General features: G+C 38.3%; 1 protein-coding gene across 2 annotated transcripts in view; it reads left to right on the forward strand.

Annotated features, from left to right (window-relative positions):
• Window positions 1-24,228, forward strand: part of LPIN1 (lipin 1) — a 49,822-nt gene that overhangs the window by 8,697 nt on the left and 16,897 nt on the right. For both annotated transcript variants that reach the window (XM_053938150.1, XM_053938151.1), the window contains exons 2-13: window positions 917-1,117; window positions 2,433-2,528; window positions 3,754-4,091; window positions 4,404-4,523; window positions 9,971-10,100; window positions 12,017-12,326; window positions 13,795-13,888; window positions 15,297-15,484; window positions 16,400-16,493; window positions 18,873-18,942; window positions 21,762-21,854; window positions 23,173-23,246. In XM_053938150.1, the coding sequence (XP_053794125.1) occupies window positions 926-1,117; window positions 2,433-2,528; window positions 3,754-4,091; window positions 4,404-4,523; window positions 9,971-10,100; window positions 12,017-12,326; window positions 13,795-13,888; window positions 15,297-15,484; window positions 16,400-16,493; window positions 18,873-18,942; window positions 21,762-21,854; window positions 23,173-23,246 (1,799 nt within the window). In that variant the 5' untranslated portion in view covers window positions 917-925. The remainder of the gene's footprint in view (window positions 1-916; window positions 1,118-2,432; window positions 2,529-3,753; window positions 4,092-4,403; window positions 4,524-9,970; window positions 10,101-12,016; window positions 12,327-13,794; window positions 13,889-15,296; window positions 15,485-16,399; window positions 16,494-18,872; window positions 18,943-21,761; window positions 21,855-23,172; window positions 23,247-24,228) is intronic.

A 24,228-nucleotide genomic window follows, 5' to 3' on the forward strand; every position in this document is an offset into this window, starting at 1 on the left:
GAATCTGCAAGAGGTACTGGAAAAGTAGTGAAAACAATAGACACTGGAAGTGTTTAAACCCTATACTATTCAGGAAGGTATCTGCTTAAATTCACTCATATTTTGGGAGCCATTGAAAGACTTCCTTATCTTTTAAGCATGTCTGAATATGCATATTAGTCATTTCTGGGGGACTAAATATATTGAACAGGATGTGTATTAATAATGTGGAAGCAGCAAACTTAATGCTAAATACTAAATAAATGCAGGAGCCTGGGAAATAAAGCAAATCACTTCAACAGTCAACATAATTGTAATTTTTAATAATAGTGCAGATACTGTTTAAAAAGGCTGTTGAAACAAGAACAGTAAAGTTGCATTAGGAAACAATGTTCAACCTTAATGCATATCTGTTGTTTGAATGCATTATAATAACCTTTTAATGGGAGAAGTCAATGTAAGATGGGAAAATAGTCTTTGCCTTTAGTGTGGTGTGAAATTAGATATGCTGAAAGCTATTCACTTGCCCTGCCTTTAAAAGCCTGTGGAAATACACCAAAAAAAAGTATTTCCAGTGTTGAGGGTGCAATAAATGTTAGGAGGAGATGTTATTCTGGAAGTAATGCTTTTCTCCTCAGAGATAATTGGAGACATTTGAGCTTCAGAGTCTCAAAGTCTGACAGTTGTTTTGAATTCAACTGATTTTAATGAACCTTTGAAAGTTGTTACAATTTTCTGACTTACAAGGTCCCTTTTGAGTTTTAATAGCTCTCTACAAACATGCTGTAAATAAATTAGGTGGGAAATCCTGATTTTGTGCAAAATTGTTAATTTGTGAAACAGGAGAACACCCCACTGGAAAATTCTCCATCTCTCACGTCTCCAAAATACAAGAGCAGGGATCAAAATCCAGTTTGTTCCACCTTTTGCCTTTCAGGTCCAAACCATGAATTACGTTGGACAATTAGCAGGGCAAGTGTTTGTAACTGTGAAGGAGCTCTATAAGGGTTTAAACCCAGCCACGCTGTCAGGATGTATAGATATAATTGTTGTACGTCAGCCAGATGGAAATCTTCAGTGTTCCCCTTTCCATGTTCGCTTCGGGAAAATGGGAGTTCTGCGTTCCAGGGAGAAAGTGGTAAGAAAATGTGTCATTTTTTATATGTCCTGTCTGTGAGTTAACTGTAAGAGCATGGAAGTTACTGAATGTTCTTTGGTCTGCTAGTTGAGGTTTTCTTTAGGCATCTTTTATAAAGAGCCTGAATTAATTCAAGCTTCAGTTAAAATGGTTGTTACTGATTATTGCAGTTTAGAGCATAATTTGTTAACTATAATAAAAAGCAAAATTGACTATAATAAAAAACAAAACTAGCCATGAAATTTGTAATATTTATGTTCAATAAAGCAAAATTTCAAATGTGCTAATTTGAATCTATACTAGATTTCATTAGTTACTCATTAACACCCCTTTCTTTGTTCAAGTTCAATTATATGTTCAGTGATAGTTCCAAAAAGGAGATATTAGTGAAGTAATATTTTCAGATAAATGTACCTTGAGGTTAATTGAAGCTAGAAAAAAAAACAGTGAGGATCTTGAAATAAATGTAACTAGGCTGAGTGACCTGGTAGTGTATCAGATGTGAAGTTACCAGTGTGACAGATTATTTTAGGAAGTAATTTTTCACTCCATAGAGCCTGGATTCTACTGTAGCTAGAATTTTCAGCAAAAAGATCCTAAAGTCAGCATGGACATGGTTCAATTTTTACTTAGATCAGAAAGAAATTCCAGTATTTAGATTCGGTAAACATTGAAAGATATTACTGTGCCAGTGGTGCACTGTATCCTGAAATAGACTTGTAGACTTGTGCAAGTCTCCAAAAAATTTACAGTGAAAATGGAGTTGGTGGCAAGCATGGTTATAGTCAAAGAGAGAGAGATCTTCCTGAGAAGAAATGGAGATAGTTAGGGCTGTACAGTGATAGGATAAATGTGTGGAAGGAATAGTCACAGGAATTGAATGCAAAATTATTTTTCTCATTTGTGCTTCTCATAGTGTGAAGAGAAGTCTCCTTAATGAATTTGAAAGACAGTATATTAAGAATTTGCATTTGGAAGTACTTCTATCACAATTAAAAAATAGACTAGGAATTGAAAGAGCAAGTAGATTTGTGTGGCAAGTGAAGCATTCAGAATTTCATTTAAAAAGATTGAGAACTTTATGTAATGACTATAAACCTTTCTGAGTAGAGGAGCAAGGTATCAATGAGCTGAACAAGTTAGAAAAACATCTTTATAATTGATTGCTTTGTGAAGGGGTACTGAAAGAAAAAAGAGTAGGTCACTATTTCCTGTTTATTGTAATGTTTCCTACACTTCCCTGAGAAGCATTTGCCCAGTGTCAGCAGTAGAATTAACTTTCTTTTCATATAGGAATATATTTATTTCCTTCCAGGTTGACATAGAAATTAATGGAGAGGCTGTAGATTTGCACATGAAGCTGGGAGACAATGGGGAGGCCTTTTTTGTGCAGGAGACAGATAATGATCAGGTAAGAGTAAAAACGACACTTAATTCATTAAAAATCCGATGCCAGCTCTTCAGAGTCAGTTTTGAGTTTAGGAATCTTGTTGAAAAATACACCTTTATCCATTTTATAGTTTTGAAAGTTTCTGGACAATTTTCTGCTATGGTAATTTAATGCTGTGCTGTTACTTCAGGTTTTTTTTTAATTGCTGAGATTTGAAAAAGCTGAAGATAATCACATGAGTGAAAAATAAATAATTTGCATGCCAGTGTGTGAACAGAAATGGCAATTACAGAGTTCACATGCTTCAAAGTTGCATGCAAGAGGTTAATGTCCAGGGACCTGTTTTTTGGAGAAATCTTTAATTTGAACATATGCACCAGACTGCCAGTAAAAGTGCACATGCTCTGTAAACATCTGTGCACACATTAATTCTCGTGCTTCTCATAAACATGATCTCACAACTATTAGTCATGTGGGACTGTATTTAAATGAGAATGTCTGCTGTTGTGCTGTGGTTAAACACTGGTCCAAATAAATTATGTTTACAGTAACTTTGAGTGGTCCACATGTAATGTAATATAAGAAAACTTTTGCAGGCATTTCTCTTTCTATATCCCAAATAAATTTTTTCACTGTCCAGAGTAGGATGAGTGTTCAGATTCCTGTCTTGAGTATGATATTACCAGTTTCAGGTGAGAGTTTTGTGAATATGCATCTCTATACCTTTATTTTTAAAATTTTTGTGTGGTAACAGTTATTTGGTGACTGAAAACTACTGGAAATACTTCTATGAATGTCTAGAGATGGATATATATATATATATGTGAATGCATAGTAGGGTGTTTGTGTGACCTAATTATAAACCATTGACCTATCTGATACTATCTGTCATCTGTATTGTGAAGGAGAATTGTATTTTACAAAATGTTCAGGTTCTGAACTAAGATTTTGTTTCTGCTCTGTATCTTACTTGAGGTGGACAGAAACTTACACTGTAACCTGGCCAATATTAGATGCTCAAAGGATGCTGTATTAAGAGTATTGTCCCTGGTTTGTCTAAAGAGATGCAGCTATGGAAAAAATTTCCATATGCCATAGGAGCATAATGAGTATCTGGATGTCTAATCCTTGTTATTTTTCTGAGGAGTAAATAACTTAGATTTTTGGTAATTTGTGCATAGGTTGCCAGTTGTATGACTGGCTAAAGAGCTAACATGTTTTATGGTTTGAATTTTTTCTTTTGCAGGAGGTAATTCCTTATCATCTCTCCACATCTCCCATTCTGTCTGAGGGGACTGCCTTAATGGAATCCCAGCTGAAGAGGAATTCCATAGACAGGATACGAAACCTGGACACCAATGCATCCTCACAAGTCCCACCCCAAACCCATGGATCCCAGCCTTCTACTGAAACATCTCCAGTCTGTAGCTCTGTGAAAAAAAGGAGGAAGAAGAGGAGGAAGTCAACTCATAAAATAGACAGCTTAAAAAGAGAAGACACACATGGAGACACATCAGAAGATGAAGACATGTTTCCCATAGAGATTAGCTCAGAGGAGGAAAAAGAGCCGTTGGACAATTCAAGGTATCATAGTGGAACTGAGATATGTAATGAAAACGTGGGTTAATGATACAGTCCATGCCTTCTAGCAGTAAGTCCTAAGACAGAACATATGGCTTATGAAGATGTTAGTTTAAAAATAAAGCTTTAGGGTACAGAACATAAGAATCCTCTGTAGTGTTGTGAACTAGATGGTTTGAATGAGATAACATTTCTTTATCTCCTTGTAGTTCAGGTTATACTAGTTCTTCTCTGCGATAGGGTTTGCTAGCTGAGATATATGAAAATTCAGTAACCAAATATGTTTTTTAAATGTCACTTCTTTCCCCTATTTAGGATCCCTGTTCCAGATGTGTTTGTTGATGATGTATCTGACATAAAGGCTCCTGCAGTTTCTGTGCTTTCTCAGTCTGCACCTTACACTCATTCAGATGGAGAATGGTCACCTCTTCAAAGGTACTTTTTCTGATAGTACAGTTCTAGATAGTACCCTTATTTTAATTTTTCCATTGGTGTCTTCTGTGCAAGTACTATACGAAGTCTCACTAGCGATTTTGATATCAAACATGGTCAGTGACCATTATTAGATTAATACTTTTATATTTTCAATAAGATAGTGTACCAAAGCATCAGGTTGGCTTTGTCCTTGATGCAGCAAATGCATACATAAAAATGCAGGTCCATAAATTCTGAAGACTATTTTTATCTGTTAATGTCACTGCATATAAATACTATAGAGAGGAGGAATGTTTTGTGAAATCTGACTATATGCCTGATGCACAAACCTTGTAAGGGCTTCAGTGAATGTAGGTTTATAAATCTTCAGTGTAATTTAAGTGTAATCCTTTTAAAAATTTCCCAGATACGAGTTAATATATAAAAATAAGAATTTTTAAATGAATATGAGCTTTTCATGTCACTTTTAATATAGATATGATATATTTACTGTATGAAAAAAGCGCATACAGTAGTTTGCATACTTTTTCCTGTGTGTGTATTTGTGTGCATGTGTATACCTTTCATGTCAAAACAGAGCAGTTTGGACCTCCCTTTTTGTGTCTGTCAAAAAGGGACAGTTTTTTGCTCAATGCATTGCACTATAATTCCAGTTAGGTCTGTGTGTGTGTGCCCCATGCACGTGTGCTCCATGTCCCCCATGCAGGCTGCTTGAGTGCAGCAATATTCACAAGACCTTGTCCTAACAAGTCTAATCTCAATATCCTGCCTCTGTCGTTGAGGGGCAGAGGAAGGGAGTGTGAGGAGATTATTTCAGGGCAATGGCTAAATTGAACTGTTTTGAATTGCATTCTGGAAGAAACATTGTCCAGTGCCTGTAAAGCTTATTGTGATTGGCTTCACCAGACTGCTGATAGCATTTGTCAATACTCTGCCCTTTTGATGGCTTTTGGAACTGTATGTTCTGTTTGTTTCTTGATTGCAATATCCTGGGTTTTGAAAACTCTCAGTGTAAAGTCAGCATATGTGTAACTAATGCACAAAGAGTTTATGTTAATCAGCACTTGTGAATATAATGACACCCTGTCTTTCTTTCTCCCCACATGCTCTGCTGCCCAGTAAGGTTATAGATTGTACAGGGCAAACCACTCTCCTCACTGTTCCAGCAGACAGAGGCCTATCTAATTCTTGTCCTCAACAATCTTCTCGCTTTTCTCTTCCGGACAGGTAGAACAGTTGTCCTCCTTCTTTTCTGGACTGCTTTACATTTTAATACACCTTTTAACACTTTAATACACCTTTACCACATTAAGACTATGTGAACTGCTGTTGTATTCTAACTGTACTTACAGCTAACCCAGACACTTTGAAAGGGACATTGGAAACCACTTTCTCAGTCTGCTTCTTCGTGTGCATTGAGTAGCAGTAAGTTACTTTGATGAACCATTCATTGAAAGATGGTGGCTCATACAAAATGATGTCAATGAAAGCCTGGGTTAAAAATCAAGTTCATTAAGATGGTAAAAACCCCAAAACGGAAGACCTTAGTCAGTGAACTCATTCCCCTGAAGAATGACATTTCCACATAGCTTTTTACAATCAGTGTATATTTTAATGACATTTTTATCCCATGGTTTTCCCGAGTTGTTTGCTTGTGCACAGATTGCTAAAAGCAAAACAAAAACCTCAGAGAATAAGTGAGCAATAAAAAATGTAAACCTTGTAATGGGAGGAGCCCCGTGCCAAAAGAAAACTTCTCTCTCTAGGCCTTTTCAGTAGTGTAGGATTCCTCTTTTCCACAGCGCTAAAATGGATACAGACACTTCCTGTGTTATCTTAAATTCAAGAAGTCTCAAGATTCTGCAGTCAAGCTCTTTCACTCCATAAAGTCTGTGGAGAGAGGTCACAGCAACGTTAAAAAATATAAAGTAGTAGAATATGACCTCTACAATTCTCCATTAGTACTGGGAAAGCTTTGAGTAATACATCAGGCTAAATTACTCATTACTTATATCAACATAGTTGCCATACTAGGTGTCTAAAGCCGTATCAAAACTGATAATCTTGAGGTTTTCTCAGCTTCTAGGTCTGCCTTCTTTAACCTGACCATGTTGCAGCACCAAGTCAAAAGTGAGAGCCTGGGTTGTTCAAAACTGTTCTCCTTAGCATGTTCTCATGGCAAGGAAGGGCAGGAATACAGATTGGGATGGAGCAGTGATGTGCTCTGGGTGGCTTCATGAACTTTGTTCTGGAGTTCACGTGTCTTACAGACTAGATAGACATTTAAAGTGCTGTGCAACTTGTCTGAGTGAGGCTCTGTGTTTGCAGCTGTTGAAGAAAGAAGTGCTTGGTGGGTCTTTCAGCAAATTTTTTTTCCACCATGTGAAGTAAGGAATGCTATTTTGGCCACCTAAGAGGTGCTTCAGAGGCTCTCAGTCATTGCTGTGACATGTACATGATGTAGGCCTCTTTCCTTCTGATCATCTTTTATCACAGGTACTTTTTGTCACACAAGACAGGGCTTTTTCTCAGGTCTTATTGCTGCTTTTTCAGGGATCTCTTTGCTTCTAGTGGAAAACATTGCAAAGATCATTGTAGTCTGTTATTGCAGAACTGCCAACTACAGGCCAAGGTCCTTGTTCTTTGTCATTAGATTAAGTGCAGTCATAGCTGTTAAAGAGTATATAGGACTGTGATACAAATATTCAGCATCTATGGGATGTGAATCAGAGATGCTGATCTAAATACCTGAAGTTTCCCTTCCTTCTTGTGTACTGTTGACAGGATGGGTGGCTCTGGTTTGATCTGCAGTATCTCAGCAATCTGTGCAAGGCAAGGAAATTTCAGCTGGGCTGAGTCAGTGCATAACTTAAGGACACAGGAATTGCAAGACATAGTTCAGCCCAAGGTAAACCCAGACCACTGGGCAGCAGTTGCAGCAGGAACCTTCACAGAGCAGAGCTCTGCTACTTTAACACAGCCATGTGTGTGCCCTGTGTTTCCGGTGCTTTCCTTGTGTCTCTGAGAATAGAAATCACGGGGCTGAGTAACAGCTCGGGCTCTTCCCAATCACCTGTGTGTACAAGGGAACTCTATTTTCAGGGAAAATCATGGATAAGACCAGGTTCCCCTCCAACCCAAATCTGTTTTCTTACTGCAAAATGCAGAGCTGAAGCAATACCTTTATTCTTTCAGGGTGTCTAAGGAAGTGGGCTGAAAAAAGACAGATTGGAGATTTTTCTAGGTAAACAACAGGTATCTTGGGGTTTAAAATGTCTGTAGTGCACAGGATAAGTAAGACATGAAGTGACAAGGCTTCCTTAAATCTAGATATTTTAGGCTTAAAGCAGCCGTAGGAGCATTTTTGCCTACTGAAATTTTCTGAAGTGCTCAGGCTAGTGATTTCCCAGGTTTCAATGGCCTCTAAATATGGAACATACTGCAAATCCTCCAAACTTTTCAGTGGAAGATTTAGAAGTTGCTTAAAAACCCACTAGACAATTTTTTAATTCTTAGAGCTTGAAAATACTTTTAAAATTGCACTGTATTGAATCTTTCATCTGTCAAATTATAGGTTACACCCTAAGGACAGATAAAATATTGAAATTCTTAGGCTCTAAAAAGATGACTTACAAATTTTATAATTTAGTTAGGTAACATAAATATCTGTAGCTAAAATGTCCTAGTGTTTGTCCATATTCAAAATGTATTTTACTGCATAGTTGAAAACAGTGAATAGTATAGATAATTAGGTTGCTGTTGTTTCAGATGTGAATGTGAAGTAATTATTTTGCTATGATCAGTGAATTCCCTACCAGTTGGCTCTACAGAGCATTGAAAAATGGAGACTTTATAACACCTTACAGTAGCTAAAAAGGAGAGGAACTTTCCACAGGGGCAGGTAGGTACGGGACAAGGAGCAGTGGTTTTGAACTGAAAGCTTGGATTTTGGAAAGAAATTCTTCACCGTGAAGGTGTTGAGGCAGTGGAACAGGTTGCAGTGAAAATTTGTGGATACTCCATCCCTGGAAATGTTCAAGGCCAGGCTGGATGGGGCTTTGAGCAACCTGGTTTCATGGCAGGGTGATTGGACTAGATGATCCCTTCCAACCCAAACCATTCTATGATTTTACCTTTACATATATTCCTTATGTTTGATTTATTCTTTTCTGAATAAACTGAACATCCACACCAGTTTGGATCTTTCATAGAACTGTAGAATCATAGAATGATTTAGGTTGGAAGGGACCTTAAAGATTATCTTGTTCTAACCCTCCTGCTATGGGCAGGGACATATTCCACTAGGCCAGGCTGTTCAGAGCCCCATTCAGTCTGGTCTTCAGGGATGGGAAGTTCACAGCTTCTCTGGTCAACCTGTGCCAGTTCCTCAGCACCCTCCCAGCTTTTTGTCCACAAACACCCTCAGCTAATTCTTCCCGTGGCTGCTGTCAGTCCATTCTTTGCCCAGGCTGTATTGGGATTGCCTCGTCTCAGGCATAGCACCAGGCACTTGGCCTTGTTGAACTTCATGGAGTTAGGCACTTCATGAGATGGAAACCTTTTGTTTTTAAGAATGACAGTAACTCAGTTTGGACTTTTGGTTTGGGTATATTGTGGATTCTTTTGTTGCTTTTAGTTTTTAAATCAGGATTGGATGAGGATACCAAGACATGTTATGGCTCTGAGAAAAACTGCAAGCTTTGTTCAGGAGGTTTTGGGGGAGATTCTATGACCTGTGTTATACAGAAAGGCAGAGAAAATAATGTGCATTTTTCCTTCTGTCCTTGAAATTAGTGATTCATTATTTATTAATGACTGACTTGACATCACATTCTTGACTTCACCACATTAAAAATACACTATAAGCTGATAATTCACTAATTAATTTCTAAATATTTATTATCAAGCAATTATCAAAACAAACAGTTAAATATGTTTCAACTTAAAGGGCTCAAATTCTTTGTGTAGCTCTCCTGCTGTTTTCGTTATAAACATCCATCCAGTGGTTGAGCTGAGCAAGTTAGAAAGGAGTCAACTGGATTTCTTAAAGTATTACTTAGGATAAGGTATCTTGTTCATGTGAGTAATTTCTGCACTTTGCATACATTATTCACCTGCTGCTGCTGCTGGTACCATCCCCATTCTTTCTACCATGTAGAAAACCAAAAACTGTCCTGAAATTAGGTCCAGTGTTCTTTTCTATCTCTTCCAGCCTCTCAAATACTACTTCTCTGACAGCACTTGCTGAAAAAGGGATGAGGCCTCTGAATGCCAGTGTAAGAGGATCCTGAACTCTTTAAACTATTTTTCTATGCTTTCATACCTTCAGTTGGCTCTTGATTATTTCAGTTTTCAATTCCTTGTATTGGTGGATATCAGTTTGGAAAGCACTAGGTGCGTTGTGGTTACTTTTGCTTTTGTAACATTTTTTGTTTGTTTTTCTTTAGCCCATCAGACTCACGTCCTCCTACTCCTCAGAGTGACTCAGAATTAGTCAGTAAACCTACAGACAGAAGTGGACTGAAGGATAATCCCCACATGCACTGGGCATGGGGAGAGCTACCCCAGGCTGCAAAGGTATCCAACATAAGTTCTGTAATTATGCTAGCATCTCTTTTGCTTTAATAGGGCATGTATGCTTAGTCTACTGCAGACTCATGAAGAGGACATGGATCCTGATTTTCCCTAAAATTGCAGTGTTTTATGTAAGAGAATTGAATCTTACTCCATAGGAGGTATAGGAAAGTACCTTATGGCATGGATATTCTCAATACTGGTGATAGACAGTAGAAAATGAAGAAGTAACTGAGACCCTGTCTTGTAAAAGTTGGAAGCTTAAAAAAACAGAAAAAATGAAACCCAGTGTCCTTTGGTAAATCACTGATATTTATAAATGATCTTAAATGGAAATTAGGTGCTTGGTATTAGCAGTCAGATTCACAGAAATGAAAATAGACTGCTTCAGTACAAAAGCATCCAGAGACACCTGCAGTTCTGTATCTGCGGATGTGCAGACCTGCTGTTCTCTTGGCTCATAGGACTGGCTTGGTGCCTGTCTCCTCCTGGAGCCATTTGTCTGAGTTAGGTGTGGAATCTGCAGCCAGCAGTGTTGTTTCCAGTGCTGCACAGAAACTGCGGGCAGTTGCCCACACTGCAGGCTGGTCAGGTGCTGGCTGGCTCCTTGTGACAGCTCCTGAGGAGTCACAGCATTCACATGGGAAAGGGGAGCCTTAGGGTTTACACGTGCAGCAGGGTATGAGAGATAGAGGTCAGGTTTCAGTGGAATACTGCAACTATGGGGGCTGGGATAGTGCAGAGTTTGGCACCTCCTGCTGAAGGCTGGCTTCTCTGCAGAAAGAACTGCAGGTGAGATGGGCTCACACACAGTGTAAAGAGGAAAAATTGCTGTTTTGCAGGCCAGGGAAGTGGGCATCCTGTTCAGAAAGACTTCTATGTTCTGGTGATGGCACCAGAATTATAATGGCACTATTGTAATTTGTTGTAATTAATTCTCTGTTGGTAATTAGTGAAAAAAAGGAGGGGTGGGAATCCAGAATTCTTAATTTCTTTAGAGGAGCTCTGGTCTCTTCTTTAATATGTCAGTGGTGAGCTGTCTCATCACCTCTGCACTCTTCTCCTCCCTGTGTACATTACAAGAAATTTGGGAGCTATTTTCTGCTCAAAGAGAGCTGATTTAAGTGCACAGGTCCATGCAGGAGTTCCAAATTGGCAGTTGCAGTCTAGAATGGAGGGTTTCCTGCTAGGAATTTAGGTGTATCTTTTTTATCCCAGTCACACACCCTTGTGTGTATTGCAAATCTCACCCCCAGAGGCTTTTCTCTCTGCAGACCCTGCCTATGTCCCAAGCTATTCTGATCTTGCTATACCTGAACTGAGAGTCATACTTTGGCTGCTGTTGAACTTCATGTAAGAGTTGTTTGTTTGCTATGACATGAAGGTTATAGCAGCTATGCAGTTATTGCTGTAGTTCAGCTCCTCTCTGTCCCTCTGTAAGAGCACTTCCTGTCCCACACTCAGAGAAGATCTGGAATTGTTCCTATAAAGTGATTTAAATTCTAAATCTGGGAATTAGACAGTGACCTGGTGCCTGAGACCATTTTGATTGTGCAAGACTCCTGTCTGCACCACCTTCTCTTGTTTGTCAGGTTAACCTTCTGAGGGACAGCCAGGATTTTCACAGGAAGAGAGGAAGGCAGAGTGAGAGGTGGGATGTGCAGGTGAATGGAAAATGAAGACTGTAGAGCACATTGCAGAACAAATTTTTCCTGGCCCCAAGATGCAAATGAATTTTGCACAAACACACAGCAGAGAGGTCTTTTGCATATTGTAGTCTCTATGTCAGTGGTGGCTTTCTGCTGTAGTTGGTCATCCTGACAGTCTGATCTCATTGGACTGAACAGAACAGGTTGAACTCTGGCTGTTGTATTTTTTAAGGGCTCTTCTTTGTAGTAATTGTTAAATTTTCCTCACAGGCCAGTTCTCTGCTCAAAACAAAGGAACCCACCATGGCAGATGTAAATCCTTCAGAAAGCACCCACTTTCGGGTCATCCAGAGCTCTCCTGTAGAGGAGTTTAACACAGTGTCTCCTCTGCCTGCCCTTGGACAAGCAGATGCAGCAATTGCTGATGAAAGTGAGCCTTTACCAGCTGAGACAAATAAGCCAGAGACAGAGCTGCCAGGAGCAGCTGAACCCCCATTGCCTGCAAATGAAGAAATAAAGCAAGCTGCAGCTTGCTCAGCCCAACCGACTGGCAAGACGGATTCCCCTTCCAGAAAGAAAGGTAAAGGTGTTGATCCTGCACTTTTATATGCATGACTTTATCTTCAAATTTTATGGTGATAAAGCATCTTATTGCCATATAAATTAATCCACGCCCTGAAGGCACTTTCAGATCAGAAAAGGAATAAGCTTTGGAATGAGCCTTCAAAACCTGAGTTTTGAAGCTGTTCACATGAGATATGTATTAGAAGATTCTTCTTGGTGTGAAGTTGTCAGCAGCTCTGTGCATATGAGCAAGACTACAAAACTTGCTCCAGTTGACAGATTTGGGGATTTTACTTTTATGTATAAGCAGACTGTGGATCTGCTGATTCACCTGAGTGATGTGTTGCTGGAAATTGTGGAAACTCTGCTCTAGTGCAAAGGTGTAGTATGTCTTTTGCACAATGAATATTGCCATAAAATAAGGTGCTGTTGTTTTACATGCTTTTCGGTTCTGTGTGGTACATACCCTGTCCTGAATGTGTGAAATATAATTTCATCTGCTTTTCTATCCTAATTTCTGGGCTCTATTTCCATGGTATTTTATAACAAGTGAACAAGTGTTACAATCTTCACATGAAATTGATTTGCTTACAACTGTTCTGTTTTAGAGTGCTGATTATTCCATAATTATGTAAGCTGTATATAAGTCTAGTTTGTGCAGCTGCTTTTTAATCAGTAAACATAGAAGTTTCTTGGCCTCTATCCCATGCACTCCACTGTCTTTGAAAACAAAAAATGACGTGTTTCTCTGCTTACTATTCAGTCCTTGTATAGATTTTCTGATTGCTTTTGTGATGCTTGGTGTTGGAAATTAAGACGGTGAGAAGTTGCAGGTTTGAGAATGAATTCCAAATTAGGTTTTGACCTTACAGTGGTTACTTATCTAGGTGTACTGGCAACAAGAGGATAGTGGTGGCTCTGTGTTGGTCCTAGTGACAGGCCTAGAAGGGATGTGTTGTCCCCTATAGTGGTGCATGTGCACACAACAACACATCAGCTGAATGTGCTTAAAAGTGAATTGTCTCCCTAACGAGCCAGTTATAGTGTGTGAGTGACCATATTTTAGTCTGTTATTTCCCTTTTTCAAGGAGGAATGTAAGATTAGTTCTCAAAGATTAAATGTTCTGACTGCCATACTGTGATAATAGGCCTATGCAAATACTTAGAAAGTTTTCCTTTTGCTGTTTTCCTCTGGTGACCACTGACTTCTGATTCACAGTGGTTTTGTCTGGGATAGGGGGTCTTTGGCATGTCTCAAAACTAGTCCTCTGCTGTCCCGTTTGGTTAATTCATAGTTTGAACAATGTATATAAACTACTTGTTTTGAGATTTTTGGCGGTATCATTTTGTACAAATACAGTTCACAAATTGTTATAACTTCCTTGATTCTCAGTCTTAAAATGAATAGCTAAACAGTGATAACAGCTCTGTATTGTTACTCAGAAAATATTAATTAATAGGCTTATTTGTTCTGTCCCTTACAGACAAACGGAGTCGGCATCTTGGTGCTGATGGTGTCTATTTAGATGACCTCACTGACATGGATCCAGAAGTTGCTGCACTTTATTTCCCCAAAAAGTATAAGTATTTTTCTTATATTTTTACTTTTTAAAGAGCTCTTTTCACCTTCCATATTTAGATCAAACTCTTCATTGCCAACCAGATAAGATGTCTTTTTCAGAGTTCAAGCAGAGATGAAGGCAGAAAGAAAGTAAAATTTTCTAGAGAGGGATTTTAGAATTTTTCAAAGGTGCTGCGTTTGAGCTTGAGAAAGGTGCTTGCAGCTGGTTTTCTGTTCTGGTCAATTAAGCATCATATATTGATTGTGGATGGTTATCTAATATACACTGATGTTTGTGAGTATTACATGTCCTGGGAGAGCAGTTGGCCTTGGGATATATTTATCCCCATGTCCTGACTTACTACAATAAAGAACACATCTTGCTGTTAACAGTATTAGCAGAAAATTATTGGTCCAATGTTGCTTTACTGTGGTTGATTCACCTATAAATATGAATGTGAGAAAATAATTTTTGGAAGATGATCGACAGAATTGCATATGAAAATACTGCACTCTGAACATACAATTTCCAGCTTGTTCTGATGTTTATTGGAGCGTCTTGCAACATTTATAGTTCTCCTTCAACATATACTCTAGTCACTTGATGAAAGTCATTGAGCAACAACTAAAGTTGTTTGTATATTTTATTTTTCTTTTTTTGCTTGCTTAAACTCAACTGCTGTAATATTAGCATTTCAATAAAACTGAAAAGGATTAGTTATATGGGGAAAATGTTGGATTGAAAATTTCTTTTCTCAAATGCATTCATATAAATCTGAAGTGCAAAGCAGAGTTTGATGAGCTTGAACTTTGTAATATTGATGTCATCAGATTTTAAGTGGGTATAATGATTTATTGTTTCTGGAAATTTTAATCCTAGTAGTTTACATGTAGAGTGTTTTATTTATATATACATGACACATAAATACACAAACATACCCATTATTTATTTGCATTTAGCTATCAGTTTATATAGTTAATATAAATTAAATAATAAACTTACATGCTTATTCTTGTTCCTGTGCGGGAATAGTTTTACTAGTATCAACTCTGCTTATTGTACCATTATTTCGTCTACTAAGACTATACTGTTTATTGTCTTATTTTCCTAGCTGTTATAAATAAGTGAAGCTATAATTATACTATATATTATTATTATTATTATACTATTATATTATATATAATTATATATATAAGGCTAGTTTAGACAAGAAGCAATCTAATATTGGAGGCCACACAAGGCCTATATTACTTTGTTTTGTTTTGCTGTAAAATTTAAACAAGGGGGTTTTCTTTATCTTTTTTGTTCTTTTTAAAATTTTTTTCATTTTTTTTTTCTTTTTTTTTCCTAAGCTTGTACATGTTAAAGGGAATGAATTTGGGAATGAACACCTGAAGACTGAATTCTTGATTTTTCTTTTCCAGTGGGGATAATGCCCAAAGCAAGAGCACGGCCGACGTGGGGCCGCGGCCGGCCAGCCACTCTCCGCAGTCTGTCGGGAGCTCAGGTGTTGACAGTGGGGCTGAAAGCACCTCGGATGGAATTCGGGATTTGCCCTCCATTGCCATTTCTCTCTGCGGAGGCCTTACTGAGAACAAAGAGATAACCAAAGGTACAGGATGACTGTGTGAATTGCAGACTCAACTGTTAGCTGGGTTTGAGCTTCCCAGCCTGAGGCTGCAGAGCCCTCCTGTGGCTGTGCTCAGCACTGGGTTGAGAAGATAGATGCTGGCCATGTAATGATAAACTTCCTAGAACTCACGATTTTTAACACATTTGAACAATCCACCATATATGAAAATTTTTGGAATTATTTTATTGGTACTTTTGCTTCCTGATAGTGCTATGTTCTGTATCACAGTAGTGTTAATTATACATTTGCCACTTAGTACAGTATATAGCTAGGAAATTCACAGCTGTTGGAGTCAGGAGTAAAAAAGGTGGTCCATAAATGGGAACGTGAGGTGAAGGAGTTGAAAAGTTCAACCTGATTCCTGCCTTACCTCCAGTTTGTTGTGTAACTTTTAGATAAATCACAATACTTTGTGCCTTAAACTTCCAGTGGCATAATATGGCCACGTGAAAATAAATGTGTTAGCACTTGCTCTTTTTGCAGTAATGTGGTGTCATAAAATCATATGAGCATGATGCTACACTGACTGCTGCTCACAAGCTACTTACTAAAATATTTCAAATATTCTGTGATTTTTTTGAGTCTTACTGTCATCTGAATAACTTGTAAATTACATAATTTTTCTAAAAGGAGATTTTCCTCCCTCACAGTTCAATCCCTGAGCTTTCACTTCAGGTTGTATTTTGAAAGGAAAGACACCCAGAAACAAAGAAATACTTATCTTCCGAGACTGAGAGTCTCTGAACAACTTGCTTCCATATTGCAATTAAATCTCAGCACCCTTGTAATGAAGGTGAAACCAATGTATCTGAGAGGTGCTGAGAGGTTTAGGTTGGCCCATCCCAGGCATCTATAAATGCATGCTTTACAAATGTAACTTCTTTTCCCCCACAGAAGAGTTCTTAGAACATGCAGTAACATATCAGCAGTTTGTGGACAATCCTGCTATCATTGACGACCCTAACCTTGTGGTTAAGATTGGAAATAAGTAAGTATATTTCAGAAGAAAAAAAATACTGTTGTAACAGGGGCTCTTCTTTGTCACTTCAGTGCATTACATCAGTATAACTGTAGCTGAAAACCAGGTTTTGAATGTTTGTAGATTGGATTCATCCAGAAAGAGTCAACTCCCTAATGAATTCAGGTCCTTCTAGTTACCTTTCCTCCTTTGAACTGAAAGTGAAGAGCAGTTTCAGATGACCTATTACTGACACAGTTTGAATTTCAAGAAGCTGTTATTAAATAGCTAATAGTATTCACATCCAATTGACAGAGTAAAAATGAAATACGATGTGAACTTGCTAAGGCTTGCCCTGGGCCAGTTTGAATAATTAATATTTACAGGGATACATCAGTCTGCTTCCAGTCATTCAGTACCAAGTAATTTTTTTGTATATACTGAATATTTTGCTAATATGCCTCTGTGGAGGCATTGCTTTTCAAGGCTTGTCAAACTTCACCAACTAAGTATGAGGCTTCCATTTCTGCAAGGTTAAGATATTATTTTTTATGTTTATATTGCTGGCAGAAGGGCAGTGTTGTCTTCTAAGCGAGAGGCAGCTTTTTGGGGGGGTTCTTTAACTTGAGAGTTCCTTGCACCTTGCAAACAGAGGAGAGATCATGGCTTTGTGCTGCGCTTAGAGAGGTTTGGCTACCGTTAGTCACAGACATGGCTCATGCAAGGTTGATGTACCAGGTGATAGTTTATATTGTGGATGCTGCAGCCTCATACCTGACCTCAGCTCTCTGTGGTCTGAGGTGAGTCATTCATTGCTTCCCTGACACTGTTCTCTGAATCTGATGGTAGTCTTTATCTGCATGCTGAATGTATTGGGGAGAGGGGAGACTTAGTGAGGATCTTAAATGTCATATTCTCTTAATGTCGTGTGAACTTCATCTTCCCTAGATAATGGATACTGTAATTGTCCTACTGTCTGCAACAAGGGTTGAGCCATGCTCAACATATAATTGCAGGAGCTTGACATCCTACAGGCTGCAGCCCCTAAGTTTTATGTAGTTCCTTGATGGAAAAACAGTGAAAAAAAGCTTGTAAAAATATGGCTTATGCTGTGATAAAGAGGACTATAATAAGGCCTGTAGCTGGATGGATGCAGCCAGAGAGTTGCAGTCAACAGCTCTGTCCATATGGAAGCTGGTGTCCGTGAGGGCTCTGTCTTGGGGACTGGTGCTCTTCAGTATCTTTGTCAATGACATAGACAGTGGGACCAAGTGCACCCTCAGCACATTTGCAGATGACACAAAGCTGAGTGGTGCAGTGGAATCAACAGAAGGAAGTGATACTATTCAGAGGGACCTGAACAAGCTTGAGGAAACGGCCCACAAGAAACTCAAGAAATTCAAGAAGTTAAAATGCAAGGTGCTACAGCTGGTTTGGGGCAGTCACAGATATGAGTACAGGCTGGGAGATTAACTCATTGAGAGCAGTCCTGTAGAGAAGAATTTGGGGGTTCTGGTGAATGAAAATTTGGACATGAGCCAGAAGTGCAGCCCAGAAAGGCAAACATGTCCTGGGCTGCATCCAAAGCAGCAGGGGCAGGTCGAGGGAGGGGATTCTGCCCCTCTGCTCTGCTCAGACCCCACCTGCAGTGCTGCATCCAGCCCTGGGGTCTCCAGCACAGGACAGACATGGACCTCTTTGAGCAAGTTCAGAGGAGGGACATAAAGGTGATCAGAGGGCTGGAGTGCCTCTCCTGTGAAGATATGCTGAGAGAGTTGGGGTTCAACCTGGAAAAGAGAAGGCTCTGGGGAGACTTCATTGCAGCTTTTTAGTACTTAAAGGGAACTTAGAAAAAAGAGGGAGAGCAACCTTTTATATGGTAATAGTGATAAGATACAGGGGAACAGTTTTAGATGAAAAAAGGAGAGGTGTAGATTAGATGTTAGGATGAATTCTTTATTATGGTAAGGATGGTGAGTTACTGAAACAGGTTGTCCAGAGAAGTGGTGGATGTGCCATCCCTGGAAGTGGTTAAGGCCATGTTGGATGGGGCCCTGAGCAACCTGATCTAGTGGAAGGTGTCCCTGCCCAAGGCAGGTGAGTTGGAATTAGATGATCTTTAAGGTTCCTTCCAACCCAACCATTCTGTGATTCTGTGATGACTTGAGTAATGTGTGGCAAACACCCTTTCTACTCAAGGCCTAGCTTCTCTTGCATACCCTGAAAAATATATGTGGTAAATACCTGTGAGCATTCTGTGGAATAAGATGGGGTCTGTTATTACTAGAGCAGGTCAGAGTTTGACCTGTGCTTCATGGCTTTAATCTGCCAGGTGGTGAATACCAGGTGGATTGTGAATTGGGACTTAGGGATTACAAAATGCTGTAATTGTCTCCCTTGCATGCCCAGGTACTACAACTGGACGACAGCTGGTCCCCTTCTGCTGGCAATGCAGGCATTCCAGAAACCTTTGCCAAAGGTGAGATTGAACATGAAAGCTGGTAACAGGAGGAGTTTGGAAATGATGCCACTGATTAAGGGAGGGAAATGGGTTGTTGTACAAGAGAATCTGCACGTCACAGTAAAATCTACGCACACATAGTTATTCGTCTATCTTGTGATGGCCTAAATAAGGACTAAGTTTGGTCTGTGACTAGTGTTTGTTTGCTAGGCTAAAGTTATTACAACTATTTTGAAGTAGGAAAACTTCTTTTTTACTTCATTAATATGGATTTTAAACATAAATTTTATTGACCCATGTTAGTGTTTGCTGTACCTGAATACTTGGTGTTTGCTTTCTTTTGTATGTTTTATATGTATACAGCATATATGTTTTATATGTATATAGCATATATTATTAAGTCAATATAAATAACCTCAGTCAATAAGATTTAAATGCTAGATGAGGAAGGCCTGCAGCTTGGTAGCTTTTTGTTTCTCAGTTGGTTGTTCATAACCCAGGTAGGTAGTGCCAGATAGCTCTATGACTGTGTGACAACCATGAGTGTTGTCTTATATAAATGTGCTGAAGAAGTTAGTTCAATGCCACATGACCTGGTGCCACCTCAGTGCTCGTGACAGAAATACTGTAAATGTAGCTAAAGCAGTAGCATCACCACTATCAACATTTTGTGTCCTGGTTAGACACAGATTTAATAAATTTTTGAACTTAAACTTTCCTCCTGCCATTTGCAGCACTTCACAGATCTTTGGGATTGTTCTGTGTGAATTCAAATGCTATCTCTGTTGACATCACTGTGGACTAAAAATTTCTATAAAGCCCAGAATATTCTCTGACAGTGTTTCTTAGTGCCACATAATATGCAGTCATGTGCAGCTGCATGGTACCATCCCAGTATAAAATAAATTGAGCCTAAAAATCCTAAGTATCTGGTCAACGTGGCTTAAATTTCAAAGATGTCACAGAGACAGATGTTTTGTGCATTACTGCAAATGTTCTGGTAATCATCAAAGGTGGGATTCAATCCCATGAAACTCAAACGCCCACGGAAGTTATCCTACTCTATATTTGTTGGGTGCTCACACAGAGTAATTCAGACCTTGACAGGTGCCTCTTGGGTCTTCAGTGGCAATAAAAATAATGTCAGGTAACTGCATTTTAAACTAAACACTTCAAAGCCTGAGCCAGATGTCTTGGGTTTTGCCTAGGATGGGTAAATGGAAAGAAGTGTTATAAAATATTTTTCTATAATGTTACAGCAGATGGCAATTCTTTCAACAGCTTTATACTTATGTCATTATTCATATAGGTTATCAGTTGAGAAAAATCTTCTATGAGTGTGTAATTCCATGTGCTTGGGTTTTTTAATGGTTAATTTATATTCTAAATGCTGATAACTTTCTTGAGAGTGCAGTTTTAATTTAGTGGAGAAGCCAATATTTATAGTTTGAACAATCTGTATGTTTGGAAAGGTTTACTTGGTTTACTGTACCTCTGAAACTGAAATGACTCATTTATGTTACCAGTCATCCTACTGGTTTTCTTCATCATTTGTTACTTAGAGTTTTGATTTGCTGTAGTAATGAAGTTAAGGAATTGAAATACTAAAATACTTTAATAATAAACAGAGTTTATGAAGTGTTTGAAAACGTAAGTTTTTGCAAAAAAAAATTACTGATGTTCTGTAAGATACACTTCAATGCACATCTAATTGTAAGCATTCCCCCACTAAAAGTCTATAGGACATCTGCTTGAAGTTGTTGACATGTTTGAGAATCTCCTTAAATTGTAGCTGTTTTTCTTAATTGTGATACTCCATTCTCCATAGCTCCATCTGCTCCCTGTTTTTCTTATTCTGTTTGAAAAACTCAGCTTTATTCCTCTGTCATTTCTTTTTTTCTCATATACTTTAGATAATATAGTGAAAAAAATCCTATGGAAAAACTGAGAAAAGGAATCCATTGTGCCGCACAGCCCCCTGAACACAGTCCCCTCTTAACTGCTAAGAGTTCTTGGCTTTTAAATTTTTAAAAAAAAACATTAATCAACATCACAGCTTTATTTTGGTGACATTACTTGCAGTGGAAGCTGTCATCTCAGAAATATAGTGGCCAAGGTGTTCTAGGGTGTGCCAAACCCTGTGGCCACTTGTACCTTAATATTTTCCTGTTCCATCTGTTGCTTCTCTCTGAGTGAAAGAATTCAGCTCTCCTTGTTAAAATGCATAAGGCTCCAGCCATTATGGATATTGAAAGAAACTTTTCTACTGGTGTCTAGTATGTAGAACCAATGTAAAGTAGAAAAGGTTTATAAAAGAAACTATTCTGATGTTTTCAGTCAAATTCATAGCATGATAATTCATAAACTCATAACTCATAAAAGCTAGTAATTGCTTTTTGCTAAGCTGGGGATTAAATACAAACTTTGTAAATAACTCTCTTGCATGTCAGTTTGTTACTGTTTTGCATGACGCCTCCTTCAGGAAGTGATGTTTTAATTTTTTTTTTAATGTATAATTTGTACTAAAAAACTTAGAAACAGCAGGTTCTCCATTCTTGACACTATACTAATATCTCTTTATACTTTTTTTCTTCTTTGATTTGATTTCTTTTTCATTTTCCTTTTAAAAATATCATAAGTATTCATGCTTAAGTTACTTCAGAGCAGCTCTGGATACCATTAGATTTTGCTTTAGTAGAATTTATGGTCCACAGACAGTATGTTTACTTTTATTCTATTTATTATCAGTTAAAATTGTGTGTTTGGCACTTTTTCATTTACGTATGTCAGGTTGTCCTTTATTTTGGGCTTTTTTTGTTACCATCCATTTATCACAGGCAACTGTGGAATCTATAATGAGGGACAAGATGCCAAAGAAAGGTGGAAGATGGTGGTTTTCATGGCGAGGGAGGAACAGCACTATTAAAGAGGTAAGTTTAAGAAGCAAGCAGAGTTTCCTTCTGCTTGCAGTGAGAAGGCTGGGCATATTCATCCCTCAGAACTTTACTTCAGAGGGTAACTTGGTACTCAGTTTGACTGAGGATGTACACATTAAGCATAGTCTGAAGTCTGGTTTGTTTTGACTTCAGAAAGATTTGGATTAGATCCTACCTGAAACATTTTCCTGAAGAGTTTTGATTTATTTTCATTACACACATCTGAGGCAGTAGTATCTAATGTATTAAATCTCTGTTTGGTAACCTAGAATCAGAATTGTGCCAATAATTTAGTTAAAGTTTTCACTCAGATTACCTACCCTTCAGCATCTTTCTTTTGATGGTCAAAGAGCAGACATACTTATGAGTAGAGTGAGCTGTAAAACTCAGCAAAACCTAAGATGGCAAACTGACTACATATATTGGTTTGAAAGTCTTTTTGAGTTTCTTTTCAGAGCGTTAGAAGTTTGTGATAACAATCTTAAAAACATGGATGAACATTGGAAAACTGAAAGAAACAAGGTTTTATATGAAATATTGTTGGCTAGTAAAACCTCTTCATATTCATTTATACTATTGAAGCATAAGTACTTGAGGGGAGAAAATTACTTTTAATACAATTTTATGGTTGTGCCTCTGTCAAGAACTTCTTTAACCTTGCATGAGATAACCATTGTACTGGTCTGTGGGTATGGGTTTCAGAGCATGAGATTTTAGTTTTATAGTTGTTTGAAGTTTTTATGATTTTATCTGGAAGTATTTGATTATCTCTTGAGGTGTGATAACTTTAAATGGAACTATTTAAAGCAGAACTATTCACTATTTAGAAATCTTGTGGAATGAATTTGTTACTGTTCAGCATCTACTCAAGATAAAAGCAGTTTAGAAAGTTGTACTGGATTTAAGATTTAAATGATTCTCTGAAAGGTAATTTTTGGTCTTTTTTTTCCTTCTCCCAAATCGTACTTTCCTTTCTCAGGTGAAATCTAGGTATTTGAGGTGTATGAACTGAGTAGCTGTGGAGTTGATTCCAGAACTTCAACAGTACTAGATGTTAAATGTGGTATTTCTCTACTTCTTCCCTGCAAAACTAAGTCTTAATTATTGTTCTCAGTGTTATAGTTGCAGTTTTTAGTTCTTTGTACTGCCTTAATTCTTTAAGGGTTTCATTTTGCCCACAAAGGAGACACACATACTGTTGATTTTTACCAAATCTGTACAAGGCAGAATTTGATTTTCAAGTATTTTTCTAAAAACATGTACTTTCTGCTCAGCAGGAGATGCACAGCTACTCATACTTGTATTTTTACAGGAAACAAAGCCAGAGCAAGGTATGAGTGAAAGTGGACTTACAGAAGACTCTTCACAGATGAGCAGGGCAAACAGGTATCCCCAAAATCATCTGTACCTGAAACAAGCAAGAGTGACCATTTAAAACAATAGCAAGTTACCTCAACTATTCAAACAAAGGAATACTGTCTCAGTGAAATACTTTAAATTTGTTACTCATTGCACCACAGAAGTGCAAATAGGAGGCCCCTACCCATGGCAGGGCTACAAATCTTGTGAGTGCACTCCGGCATTTCTGTGGTTTGGCTGGCAGCTCTGGGACACACATTCCAGCCCCTTGGAAACAAACTGCAATTGGAGCAGTTCTCCAAAGCTACATGTATTTCTCTAGAGTTTTTAAGGGAACATCATAGATGAACCCAAGCTGTTGTCAGATCCCAGTTGCTTAATTTTTTTTATTTATTTAAATTTATGGCCTGACAAATTAGTTGGTTCCTGCATATTTTGGAAATTTAAGGGACTTTCCAGAGTGTTTTCCACAGGCAATAGTCATGGTTTCCAGGATTGCAGAAGTCTCTTCCTTCTTGTGCTCCTAATGAATCACACTGTATAGCCAGAATCTCACCCTGGAGGGTTCCATAAGATGAGTTTTAGCTTGCTTTAGAGGGATGAGTTAGCCAGGGATAGCTCTCCTACCTTGTCCCTTTAAGATGCATATACATCTTAATGTAAAGACATCTTGTGCTGGCTGCAGTTGCAGCTGAAAAGGACCAGATTCAAATATGCTTTATGCTCATTAAGGGGGGTTGCCCTTCTGGAAGAAGAAGCTCTCATTCTTTCTGGTGGTCAGCAGCTGCAGTCCAGGCAAATGTACTGGAAGGAGGAATCCTCATTCTGTAGGAGATTAGCTGTTGACTCCATTGACTCTCTGAGATTGAGAGCCAGAGTAAATTGGAAAGGCTGCTTTTCTTTTTAAGGATGGCAAGTGGCATAGAGGTCTGTTTTCTTACATGGTTGTTTAAAAATAATGTTTAAAGTGGTATTAAGAGTTCAAGCACACTAGATTCTGAATTTGATA

Source organism: Vidua chalybeata, chromosome 3, assembly GCF_026979565.1.
Source record: "Vidua chalybeata isolate OUT-0048 chromosome 3, bVidCha1 merged haplotype, whole genome shotgun sequence".
Classification (NCBI taxonomy): domain Eukaryota; kingdom Metazoa; phylum Chordata; class Aves; order Passeriformes; family Viduidae; genus Vidua; species Vidua chalybeata.